This window comes from Impatiens glandulifera, chromosome 1 (genome assembly GCF_907164915.1).
Source record: "Impatiens glandulifera chromosome 1, dImpGla2.1, whole genome shotgun sequence".
NCBI lineage: Eukaryota > Viridiplantae > Streptophyta > Magnoliopsida > Ericales > Balsaminaceae > Impatiens > Impatiens glandulifera.
Genome location: NC_061862.1, coordinates 115273840 through 115287415, shown reverse-complemented (window position 1 = coordinate 115287415; position 13576 = coordinate 115273840). Strand labels below are relative to the sequence as shown.

General features: G+C 42.5%; 1 protein-coding gene across 1 annotated transcript; it reads right to left on the bottom strand.

The window, feature by feature from the left end:
• Positions 1 to 11496: 11496 nt before the first annotated feature.
• LOC124941010 lies at positions 11497 to 11954 on the bottom strand. The gene is made up of 2 exons (XM_047481325.1): positions 11800 to 11954; positions 11497 to 11689 (listed from the first exon to the last, which is right to left on the bottom strand). Exons 1-2 carry the CDS (start codon positions 11952 to 11954, stop codon positions 11497 to 11499), a joined length of 348 nt encoding a protein of 115 aa, XP_047337281.1.
• Positions 11955 to 13576: the final 1622 nt, after the last annotated feature.

Sequence of the window (13576 nt, the reverse complement as noted above, 5' to 3'; positions counted from 1 at the left end):
AGGAAACATCCAATCTAGCCGATGCTTAGACCTTCTTCACATGGATTTATTTGGACCGATTCAGGTCATTAGCCTAGGAGGTATGCTTTATACCATGGTAGTTATTGATGATTATTCTAGATATACATGGGTAATATTTTTACCATCTAAACGTGAAACGGTATCAAACCTGATTACACTTCTTAAGCGCCTGCAAAATGAAAAATCAACTCGCATTAACAGCATTCGAAGTGATAGAGGTACCGAATTTACCAATAGTACATTAACCGCATATCTTGATGAATCCGGCATTAGACACGAGTTGTCTAGTGCTAGGACTCCTCAACAAAATGGCCTAGCCGAGAGAAGAAACTGGACTCTCAAGGAAGCCGCACGGTCCATGATAGCCGATTCCGGCATTGCTCAGAAATTTTGGGCTGAGGCTATCAACACTGCATGCTATACACAAAATCGGTCTTTGATAAACAAATTTCACAACAAAACACCTTATGAGGTTTATTTTAACAGAGTTCCTAAACTTAAGTACCTCAGGATTTTCGGTTGTAAGTGTTATATACACATGAATGGTAAAACTCAACTCACTGTTTTTGATGCAAAAACCGATACAGGGATCATGCTAGGATATTCAGCAGTAAGTAAAGCATATAGAGTATACAATAATAGAACTGCAACCATGGAGGAAACAATTCACGTTGTTTTCGATGAATCGGTTGAAAGCAATACTGCTTCATGCTTTGATCTACACAACAGATTGGAAAATAACAACATTCACTCTGATAGTGAAGATGAGACTCCGGTTTTCAGGCGGTTTGTCCATGACCAAATGGGTAACATTGAAACCCAGCCGGATCAAGCTGTTCCACAACAGGAAGCTGACACTTCGGTCCAATCCGAGGAAGCCGGTCGGTCTGATAAACCTGCTCAGACAACCGACATGTCTAGCCTTGATCAAGTAAACGGTAAATTGGTAGACATCCCTGAGCTGAATCTCAGAAGAAATAGTAAACATCCTCCTGAGCAAATTATAGGTGACCCTTCAAAACCTGTTCGAACTAGGAATCAACTTCTGGAAGGATATTTTAATTCCGCTTTCATATCCCAGATTGAACCGAAAAGAATAGATGAAGCATTGTCAGATCCGGATTGGATCTTGGGAATGCAAGAAGAGCTAAACCAGTTCGAGAGTAGTAAAGTCTGGTACCTAGTCCCTAGACCGAAAGATCAATCGGTCATAGGAACACGATGGGTATTTAGAAACAAACTCAATGAGGACGGTTTGGTCACAAGGAACAAAGCCAGATTAGTGGCACAAGGCTACAAACAGGAAGAAGGCATTGATTTTGAAGAGTCATTTGCCCCTGTAGCCAGGATTGAAGCCATTAGAATTTTTCTTGCATTTGCTGCTTTCAAAAACTTTAAGGTTTTTCAAATGGATGTTAAAAGTGCATTTCTGAACGGTGACCTACGTGAAGAAGTATACGTTGAACAACCACCCGGTTTCAAAAATGCTGCATTTCCAAACCATGTATACCGGCTGAACAAAGCTTTATACGGTCTAAAGCAAGCACCTAGAGCCTGGTATGATACACTAACCGCATTTCTATTACAACATGATTTCACCATCGGTTCGGTGGATAAGACATTGTTCAAATTTGAAAAGAAGGAACATATCCTACTTGTTCAAATCTATGTAGATGATATCATTTTTGGCTCAACCGATCCTAAATTATGTGATAAGTTTTCAAAAATGATGACTGACAAGTTTGAAATGAGTATGATGGGAGAATTAAGTTTCTTCATAGGCCTTCAGGTTAAACAACTCAAGGAAGGAACCTTCATAAGTCAACCTAAGTACACCAAGGAGCTACTAAAGAAGTTCGGAATGGACACCTGCTCCTCGGCGGCTACTCCAATGAGCTCATCAATTAAATTGGACAGGGATGATGAAGGCCAATCGGTAGACCAGATTGCATATCGGGGCATGATCGGATCCCTCCTATACTTGACAGCGAGTAGACCGGACATCCTATTTGCAGTCGGTGTATGTGGGAGATTCCAAGCAAATCTCAAACAATCCCACTACACAGCTGCAAAAAGGATACTGAAGTATCTAAAGGGCACTCCTGATGTCGGTCTGTGGTACCCAAAGGACTCATCCTTCAATCTAACAAGTTACTCAGACGCAGATTATGCAGGGTGTAAGATTGACAGAAAAAGCACCAGCGGAACGTGTCAGTTCCTAGGTGACCGGCTTGTTTCATGGCATAGCAAGAAGCAGACATCGGTGGCCACGTCCACTGCGGAGGCTGAATACTTGGCGGCCGGAAGTTGCTGCTCTCAACTCCTCTGGATACAACAATAGCTTAAGGACTTCGGTGTTATAGCCGAAGAGTCCCCGATATTCTGTGACAACACGAGTGCCATAGCGATAACTTACAATCCGGTTCTCCACTCCAGAACCAAGCATATCGACATAAGGCATCACTTTATCCGGGAACATGTCACGCTGAAGCATATCCGACTGGAATACGTATCGACCGATCAACAAGTAGCCGATATCTTCACAAAGCCTCTACAGGAAGCTAAGTTTCTTAATTCAGACTTACTCTCGGTTTAACCGACATTAATCAGATCCTTCCTAAGGATGCTTAAAGGGAACCGGTTCAGACAGATAAAACTAGTAGTTCCTCCTAAGCTGTTGATTTTTGAATTTTCAAGATACCTATGGAAGAACCGCCCAGTTCATCAGACAGAGTAAACCGACCGGCTACTTGGTGCATACACCAAATAACCGCATCGGGATGAACAACTGATGACTGACCGGTTTGGAAGCAGGTCATTATAGATTATTTGAATTTCACACAGAAGTGGAATAATTATCAATGCTTACAGATATCTGTTCTGAAACATTGCCTTTTCAAAGTAATATGGTCGCGCCTAAAAAGACGTGAAGATCTTTTGATATCTTTCACAGTCCAGGCCTATGACCGACACCTAGACTGCAAACCTGCCTATTTCATGCAATATCTCTTATCCTGCAGTTAATACATATCATCTCATTTAATTCCTGGACAATAGGATAGTCCCTAAACTAGTATTTAAGTGAAGCAAACATTCACCACAACACTCACAAGACAAAAGAATATCCTCTCACTAAGGCAAAAATGTCTCAGTTTCCCAACATCCTTCAGGTTGATTTTCAATCCTGCTCAACCACAGATTAATATGAGATATATAAGATGATAAAATCTTTGGAGGAAACCGGCCTTCAGTGTTTCCTAGATGACAAACACTCCATCTATCCGGAATCCGTTCTGGAATTCTTCCACAACGCAAGGGTGTTTAGGGGCACCCCCCACTTTGATACCCACATTCAATCCAAAGTGGGAGGCATTGTCTTCGATTTCACTGAACGGGACTTTGCGCGGTGTCATAGCCTGCCAAGGCACAGGATCACAGATCTGGACATTCCAGCAGATGTAAAGGCCGAAGTCTGCGTCGCCTTTTCTCGGTCTGACGAACCGGTTGAAGATCACGGGGCAAAATCATGCCTGAGAGCTGAATATCAGCTTCTCAACGATGTGATCGGCAAGAGCATCTTTGGTAGGGATGTCACCAATACCTACAGTGTCTCGAACTTCAACATGATGGCGGCTATAATCACTGGCACACCGGTCAACTGGTCTAGGGTGCTTTTTGACATCCTTATCTGGATGATCGGCATCCGATCAGTCGGTTTCATTCCCCAACTAAGCTGTCTCCTCGTGGAGCTTGGAGTCCCAACCTGTCCCGGCGAAGGTTTGAACCCAGCTCAGGTGCTCACCAAAGAAGTAACCGACCCATTTTATAGGCGGTTCGAGAGGGCCTGGAGGAGAAGAAACCGCAACAACGGTGATGTCAACTCCTATGCACCCTGAGTCACTCCTTCCTGCACCCGGTCGTTTTGCTTCATGCACCGGGTGTATTCTTAATCAACTCAAGTTTGATCGTTTCGGCTTTATCCATGTCTCTTTCGGCTTTATTTATGACTTTCTTGATTTCATGTTTTCTTCATCGTTCCTTATGCCATTTTCGGCATTGTCTCTGTTATTTTCGGCTTCAATCTAATTAATATCGGTTATGTTTATGTGCATTTAATGGGATAATCCCAATTAATGAGATAACCCCCAACCACCCGCACATTTAATATCCAACTAACCTGGTTACCTCCCAACTAACACCTACCTCGGGCTTTGCAATCTGCCGCTTCCCCATGCGCCTTGAAAAGGTAAAGATTCTTTTCCTTAATAAAACAAAACTGACCATCAATGCTTAGATTTTCCCTCCAAAACCGATCCTATATAAGGAGCCATCCTCTACTCATTTTATCACATCCGAAAGCACAAAATAACTTCTGATATTCTTGAATCCCGTCTCTCTCAATACCGAAATCATGCCGAGCAGAACTCTGGGAAACTTCCTAAGCATTGATTTCAACTCTTGCATGGGCGAGAGGGACTGTACTACTGAGCAGAAACTCATGTATCACTCTCTCGCTGAAACCGGTCTTCAACCCTTTCTTGAAGAGTCCGGTCCTATTCTCATAGACGATGTCAAGGCCTTCTTTCGAAGCGCCTGCATCAAGGGAAAATACATCGTCTCTACTGTCAGAGACCATACGTTCTGGATCGATGAGGTGGAATTTGCCTCACTATTCGGTCTACCCACTGAAGGTTTCTCTGACTTTCCGACTATTCAGGACCTTGCGGGATTTGAAACCGCGCAATACCTGTCGGCCACCCCTGCTCCGGTGGAACACTTTGGGCCAAAAACCCAGCTTGCTATTCACGGTCAGCTACTGCTCGAAATCGTGACCCGGTCGATTCTGTGTCAATCACCGAATCAACGGTATTCTAGGAATACCTACAACCTTATGACCCACATCCTTTGCGAATCGGCCATTAACTGGTCAACGGTCATATGGGAAAACCTAAAGAATATGGTGCTGACCAAGAAAGGTCTCGGGTATGCACCGCATATCAGCAAGCTGATTCTTGGGTACCGACCAGAGTTCGGACCGGGCACACCGGCTTCTTCCTCAAACATCCTCGACAAGGATTCTGTAATAGACCGAATCTGTAGAATGTCTTTTCAATAGGCTGTACTTTACATTATTTCTGTATGCCTATCTCTGTACCGAATCTTATGCCGGTTTCCTTTCTCTACTATTTCTTGAATTTTAATATCATTTCAGTTTAAATGACCGTGTCTTCTTAATTCTTTGATCATTTATCTACGTAACCGGTTAACATCTTCAAACTATAACCGCGTTCTTATCCGGTCACATAAAACCTGCTTAATCTGTTAACACTCTGATCACTCAAAATAACCGGTTAGACTTAGAAACCGTTCAATCAATCGGTTTCAAAGAAAAGAGTGCGTCATCAATGACATAAGCAAAGGCTTTTGGAGGGAAATTTCCCGCCCAAAACTGCCGCCCCTTTTGATTTACCGTCCATGGTTTGGCGCCAACGGTTTGCCGCCTTTTTCAATTTGGAGGGAAAATTCCCGCCCATTAATGATGGGACGGTTGGGCTTCCAAACCGCATCTATAAAAGGGACCTTCGGTCATTTTGTTTCATTCTCACGCGAATCTACTTTCTCTCTCTAAGCTCTCTAACTCTTTGAAGCGGTTCTCTCTCACATTCTCAAACTCTATAACATGGGGCGTGATTCGGCTTTATTCAGACTATATTCTCAGGTGGATTTCGAGGAAATCCGGTTGAATGGTACGACCGAGGCGAAGGAAGTTATTGACCGGGTAATCAAAACCGGTCTGAAATATTTCCTCGGCGGTCCTCATGTTATTTACAAAGATGCGGTCGAAGAGTTCTTCAAAACCGCAACCGTCGCCTACGACAAGATCACCGCGACTGTATGCGGTTCCCAAATAGAGCTCACCGAAGCATTGGTGGCCGAGAGCCTGCATCTTCCAACAACCGGCCAGGATGCAACAGCAGAAATAGAGCAGGACACCTTTGAGGCGGCTTGCCACATTCTATTGGCAACTAATGAGCCGATCAAAACATCCGGGAGCAAACAAATGTTGAAGCCGGAGTTAATCCCGGTGTGTGACATCTTCGCACGGGCGATTCTGGCGAGGGGAGGAAACCTCAGCAACCTCACAAGAGATAAAATCAAGATGTTAATCGGTCTGATGGAGGGAAGAGAGGTCAACTGGGCAAGAGCGGTGTTCAGCAACCTCATGGATATGGTGAAACCGGACTCAAACCGGTCGTGGGGATACGCCGTGCCTCTCGGTAAGATCTTCCTCCACCTAAATCTCGACATCGGTCCCGGCGTCGCTGTCGCAGAACGATGCCTCATTAGATCAAGGCAATTCCTTGAAAGGACGCAGCCGGCCCCCAGTTCCACAGGTGGCCGAAAGAAGAAATCCGCCAAGAAAGCTGGCCAAGCCAAAGAAAAGGCCGAAAGCAAAGGCAAAGAAAAGATATCTTTCTCAGAACCACCACAGCAAACAGAAGATGAGTGGGCATCTGAGCACACCGACCCGGAGAAGACCGAGGATGATAGAACGGTCAATGAAGACGACTATTCGGCCCAGAGTCCGAATAATGCCGGATCAAACATCAACCCTAAGACCGTCGAGGGCAGAGAAGAGGGTGGTGAAGAAGAGGTTGACAAAGAAGCCGATGACGAAGGTGCCGACAAAACGAGGGAGGAGGCCGAAGAAGCAGAGGCCTATAGATTAGCCCGGAAACTCCTTCAAGGTGTCAAAAGAAGAGCCGAGATGGTTGAAGAGCTATACTTGGAGTGGCACGAGCACCGGTTCGGTACACCATATAGAGAAATCCTACCTGGCCACACGGAAAAGCAATGCATCGACAGATTGGAGGAAGTGGAGGACCTGATGATGGACATTACAAACTCCAACACACTCCAAGAGGTACAATACCGAACCTGTCTCTTGTTACCGAAGGTCCAACTTCGGAAACTAAAAACTCGGATCCGGAAAATTACAGAGGAGATCAACAAGATGGAATCGGTGGACACCGTAGCGCCGCGGGTGATAGCAAGGCTTGAAAATGCCAAAGGGGAACTAATTCAAGAAATCGAGCGGCTGGAAGCCATATGTAGCCGGATGCAAGTACCGGTCTATACTGCTCCCCAGATCGAAAAGTTTCCGGTTAATTGTCCAACACCTCCAAGGGAGAATGCGGCACCGATAGAATCCAGTGACAGAGCCGATCCAAATTTCACCGAGCAATCACCTCCCCCACCACCGGAAGTCACCGCTTCAGACTTCACTAAAGAATGGGTTGAGGACCGACTTCAAAATCTTGAAGCATCCATATCATAAAGGATTAATAGCCGCATTGAAGAGTTCGACGAGTCCGCGGTTCAGCCGTTCAAAGATAGATCCGGCAGGATAGTTGATTCGGCCCTCAAGTTTGCCGACGTCACAAGGTATCAACTATAGAGAAATCAAGAACAGCTTTCAGAACTCGGCGAAGGTCTGCGGGAAGAGACGGTTCAGCGAGATAAATGTGTTCAGCGAACCGCAATTCTGGAGGATGTGACCTCCGATTTAAAGAAAGACCTCGACCGGCTTGAGAGAGATACCGATCAACGGCTGACTGCGATGAGTGAGGATCTGATCGGCACGACACTTAACCGGGTCTCCGAACTCGAGAAGATAAATGGGAATCTCGTGGCCGAAGTGAAGGCGCTTTCCGAACAAATGGCCGAAATTCTAAGGGTTAAGGTGAACGCGGACGCCGCGGCTGTAGCAGCTGATGCTCAAGTAGCTAAGAGGGTCCAGGATGCGCTGGATGCCGAAGTAGGAAAAGATAAAGAGGCACCGCGCTCATCTCAGCTGACCGAAGCGGAAGAGGAAGCCGCGCGAATTAAAAAGGCTGGGGCCATATTCCCAGGGTTTGCTGAGAAAGTAGCCACTCAAGCTGCGGAGGATGCCGCACGGTTGGAAAGGGAGGCACGGAGGCTGGAAGGCTACGCAAAGGAAAACAAGAAGAAAAAGGCAGCCGCCTCCGCTTCAGCACCGAAAAAGAGAAAAAGGGAGGCCCCTAAGAAAGTTAAGATAGCCGAGCTGCTCAATGAGGTCGCTGACACGGTCGTAACGGGTACATCGCAGCAGGCCGACCAAGTCGAAGAGGAAGTCGAAGAACAACTGCAGTCCCGGTCCACAAAACGCCGAACTTCCGAACCGACCGGTCGACAACAACCGAAGAAGAAGAGCATATATGACTTCTCGGACTCCGAATAGGGACTATCTTTCCTTTCTTATTGTCTTAGTATCTCTTTCGGTCATCTATATATATAAATATAAAGTTATTTTTGAATCCGGCCTTCTTTTGCATTTCTACTTAGTTTTGATAATTTTAAATAAAATAATCAAAAAGGGAGAAATTGATAAGATAAAAGATAAAGACTCTTCCAAAACTTTTCTCAAAATTTTTTCGAAAATTTCTCCAAGTCATTTTCAAAAACCGGACAAACAAAACAACCGGCCTACGGTTGCAAACTTACATGATTTTAATAATTTTAAATAAAATAATCAAAAAGGGAGAAATTGTTAGATAAAATCAGACCGGTTCAAATAAACCTAACTTAAATAAACTTTCTATGCAGGAACAAGGAACCGGACCGGATGAACAAAAGAACCGACTAAAGAAAACTAACCGGTCAAGCTACTAAACGATCAAGAGTATTCGGAACGTGACCGCACAAAGAAAGGATCGGCCAAAGTTCAAAACCGGAATCATCAAACAGCCGATCATCCACAAGACAGAGGAATAACCGGAAGAAGTCCGGTTACATCACTCATACCAAAAGTCATTCGGCTAAGTCAAATGACCGACCAGTACAAGAAGACAATTCGGGTATCTGTTGAGAACGATACCAAAGGAACAGACTGAACACTTCCATATTCATGCAAGTCTGAGGAAAGACTGTAGGCTGCAGAAGACAACACTACCGGATCCTTCCACTTCGGGATAAGACAGAAAGGAAATCTTTCAAGTACAGACAACTGTCCAACAGACAGTGCCTACATCAAGTAAAAGACAAACCCGACAGGTTTGTCTTACACACCGGAAGAACAGACCGCCAGGTCTGAGGTTGACCATCAGGTCTGAGGAAACGACCGCAGGTCTGAACCTCTGAAACACTGAATCACTGCACCTCTGCTCAGCCAATCAGATTCAAGGAAGTGAAATATGACCGTTGGCATATTTCACCTATAAAAGGAGGCAGTTGCAGAAGAGTAAATGTGGGACAACAAGCGACACAGTGGACAAGTGAGAAACTCTAAGAGCATTTATTCTACAAGTGATAAGACCGTGTTGTTCTAAGAAAGCCTAAGTGTTAGAATCAAAGTGTGTTTTTACAATTTCGGTGTAAATTGTGAGTGTGTTATCGAGCAGGAAATAAGTCTCGATCGGTTTGTACTTGTATTCCTTAGTGAATATCCTTCTCGCGGTTTCGAGAGGAAGGGGTGACGTAGGAGTTTTATCTCCGAACATCCATAAAATCTGTCTTGTTATTTACTGTCTGCCGGTTTCATTACTAGACCGACTTATACCACTATAACCGACTTAATCCTATCCAAGCCGTACTTCCAGGTTACCGAAAGCGACCCATCAAACTTCAAACCTCCATTATACAATACCGATTCTGCCTATCATACAAGCGTGCCGCTTCAACCTGAAAGCAAACCTCTTCCGCGCTTGAACCTAGTTCAAGGGTTTGTGACAGGCTGTGTAGTATTGAAACCCCGGTGTTAATCTCTAACCAGATTAACCACCACCCTTCGAGTAAGAACCGCTAACCGGTCCAACCCCCGGTCCTCTAGCGGCGATCTAGATCCTAACAATTATATACCGACTTCATTTAACAGCCCAAAACATACACAGAACTACATCATTTCTGTCATGATACCATGCAAGTCTTATATACATTCTCCATTAGACAACCAAGTAAAGATACAAAAATATAAGTTAAGTGAATATATAAAAGACAAGTTAAGCCCATCAGTCTTGGTCCCTCCTTCCACACTCATTTCCATCAGATTGCACCCCTCTAAGACTCAATCCTTCAAGTGCATACTAGCTATGGCTGTGTACCTACACTACACAAGTATAGTATGTCTAGTGACTCAGTAAGCAAATAAGTATTTAAAACATGCTGAAATGCTTTGTTTTTAAAAAGGGTACATATGCATAAAAAGTGTTCATCATTTAAAAAGGAAATAATTTGTTATAAACATCAAAGACATGTTTAGAGAAATGATATCATGGTGTCTGTACAGTTACCTCTTGAGTCGTATTTTGACCCTAGACCATTCAGAGTTGATCCTAAAAGTAAGGAATATGTTTCAACAATATTTGACTAGGCACAATTAGGAGTCTATCCCTAAAAGCCCTTGACCTGTTTGGACCATCTTTCAGTTTAGGAAGCAGTAACTAGAGCTCTTCTTAGAAACTCTGATCCCATATTAATCAGCCAGTATTTTAGATTCAGCTGACCAGAGCTCATCCTGGCCAGCCTTCTCACATTTCCGTCAATTCTTGTTCATCAATAAGGGGGTCACCATATATGCATAACTCATAAGGGTTTGAGTTTCATAAATGTTGTGTATATTTTATAAATCATGGTAATCGTATCATACTTGGAAAACATGGTAAACATTATCATACTTGAAAAAACAGCTTGTTTATCAATCATGTTTGTCAATAAAACCATGTTATATCATAAAATCATGATATTCAAACATATTTGCAGATTATACAGAAAATACATGAAATACATATATGTATGTGGGTTATAAAAGTGGGTTTGGAAAGAGATTGCCTTAATTTCTTAATTGACTAAAGAAATGGTCTTTGCTAAGGCTGGTTGTCCTTCCTAAGCTGCTAGATACTTGCTTTTCCCCAAGGCTGTTAGGGCTGGTTGTTCTTCAATTTCAAGGATTCCTAATTGTTGGATGTTCTTGAAAGGGTTCTTTAGATAATTTCTTATAATTCGAAATGAATTGTCTTAATGAGCTGTGTAAATGGGTGTGTAGTGGAGAGCTATTAAAGTGCCAAGTGTTTTGGTTATTTGTTGCCAAGTGTGGGTTTAATTCGTATTGACTAAGAGAGGGAATACTTCTAATGGATTTAATCACTATATATCATAATTTTATGGTGGATCCCTTCTATATGTTGTTTCACACATATAATTGACAAGTAAAATTTATATTCATGATCTTAATGGTAATATCAGGTCTATTCATTATTTGTTTCAATAAAAATTTCTAAATGTAATTTATAAGTTATCAAATAAGGGTGAAAAACTCAAAATAATATGCCATTGTCACTAATTAGCCTCCTATAACATGAAAAGATGCACTTGGGCATAACAATTATACCCTACTTATAAAAATTTCGACCTCAAAATTTACTTACAGAATAACTCAGAATAATTCTTCTGCATATCCTATTCTACTTCCCATGTTATTTCTTCTATAAAGTTGTTGTGCCAAAACATCTTGACCATATTCATCTCTTTGTTCCTCAATTTCCTGGTTTGCCTGACTAGGATTTGGTTTAAGAGCTCTTCATAAGATAAGTCCTTTGCTAATTGCACATCTTCACATTGAATTATATGATTGAAATTGGGAATGTACTTCCTTAAATTGGAGACATGAAATACATTATGAACTGTAGCAAGGTTAGGGGTAGTGCCAATCTATAAGCAACCTCACATACTTATTCGAGGATTTCAAAGGGCCCTATGTACCTAGGATACAACTTCTCTTTCTTCCCAAATATGATAATTCCCTTGTAGGGAGATACTTTGAGGAACACATGGCCGCCATTTTTAAATGTGAGATCACTACGCTTCTTGTCGATATAGCTTTTTTGTCTACTTTGAACTGTTAGCAACCTCTCCATAATCTTGCTAACTTAGGAAACTGTGTTGGTGACTATCTTTGGCCCAATGATCATTCTTTCCCCCAACTTCATTCCAATGCAGGGGAGTCCTACATTTCTTTCCATATAAAGCTTCAAATGGTGCCATTCCGATAGAAGACTGATAGCTGTTGTTGTAGGTAAGTTCTACTAATGGCAGCCTTGATTCCCAATCACCTCCAAAGTCTATAAGACATGCTCTTAGTAGATCTTCTAGAATTTGTATCACTCTTTCAGACTGACCATCTATTTGGGGTGAAATGTAGTACTGAATGCTAACTTTGTCCCTATCTCTTGTGTAAGCTTTTCCAGAAGTGTGAGGTGGAACGGGGATCTCGGTCGGACACAATTTTAGTTGGGATGCCATTTAATCTAACAATCTCTTGCAAGCACAGTTCTGCATATTGATTCATTGAGAATGATGTTTTCACGGGTAGGAAATGTGCTAATTTAGTAAGACGATCCATAATTACCCATATGGCATTCATTTTCCTTAGGGTCGGAGGTAATCTAACTACAAAATCTATGGAAATATCTTCCCATTTCCAAACAGGAATGGGCAGTGGGTAGAGGAGTCCAATAGGCCTTTGGTGTTCAATCTTAACTTGCTGGCAATTAAGCACTCACTAACATACTTGATGTTATCATTCTTCATTCCAGGCCACCTACAACATTTGCAGATCTTTAAACATCTTGGTGCTCCCTAAATGAATAGAATAGGGAGTAGTATGTGTCTCAGCCAATAAGTCTTGACTTAAGGAACCTACAGATGGTACCCATAGCCTATTCTTATGATACATTAGGTTATTCTTGGTGATATACAAAGGTATCTCTTTTCTCATCCCTTTACTTCCATAAGGTGAGTTGTGGATCACAAATTGTCCCAACCTAATTCTTTTAATAAGATTAGGAACAATGGCCAGAGTTGCAAGTATGTATTCCTACCTTGGCTCTATTACAATCAGATTTAACTTTTCAAATTCCTGAATCAAGTCAGGTTGGACAGTGATTTGATTAAGCATACATGTCTTACGGTTTAAGGCGTATGCTACTACATTGGCTCTCCCCACTTGATACACAATTTCGCAGTCATAATCTTTTATAAGCTCCATCCAGCGCATCTGCCTCATATCTAGCTCATTTGTGTGAATAAGTACTTCAGACTTTGATATTCTGTAAAGATTTGGGACTTCTCTCCATAGAGATAGTGTCTCGATATCTTAAGAGCAAAAACTACAAATGCTAACTTTAGGTCATGAGTGGGATAATTCCTTTCATGAGTCTTTAGTTGTCTTGAAGCATATGCCACCACATTCCCATTTTGCATAAGTATAGCTCCTAATCCACTCTTTGAGGCATATTTGTTAACTACAAAGTTTCCTACTTTTGATGGAATGGTAAGCACCGAGGCAGTAATCAAGTACCTCTTCAATTCATTAAAGCTTGTTGCGCATTGCTCAGTCCAAACGAATTTCACGTCCTTGCGCGTTAGAGTGGTAAGAGGTAGTTAAATTTTGGAGAAGCCCTTGATGAACCTCCTATAACAGCCTGCTAAACCAAGAAGGCTCCTCACCTTAGTCATGTTTGATGGAGTTTTCCTATCC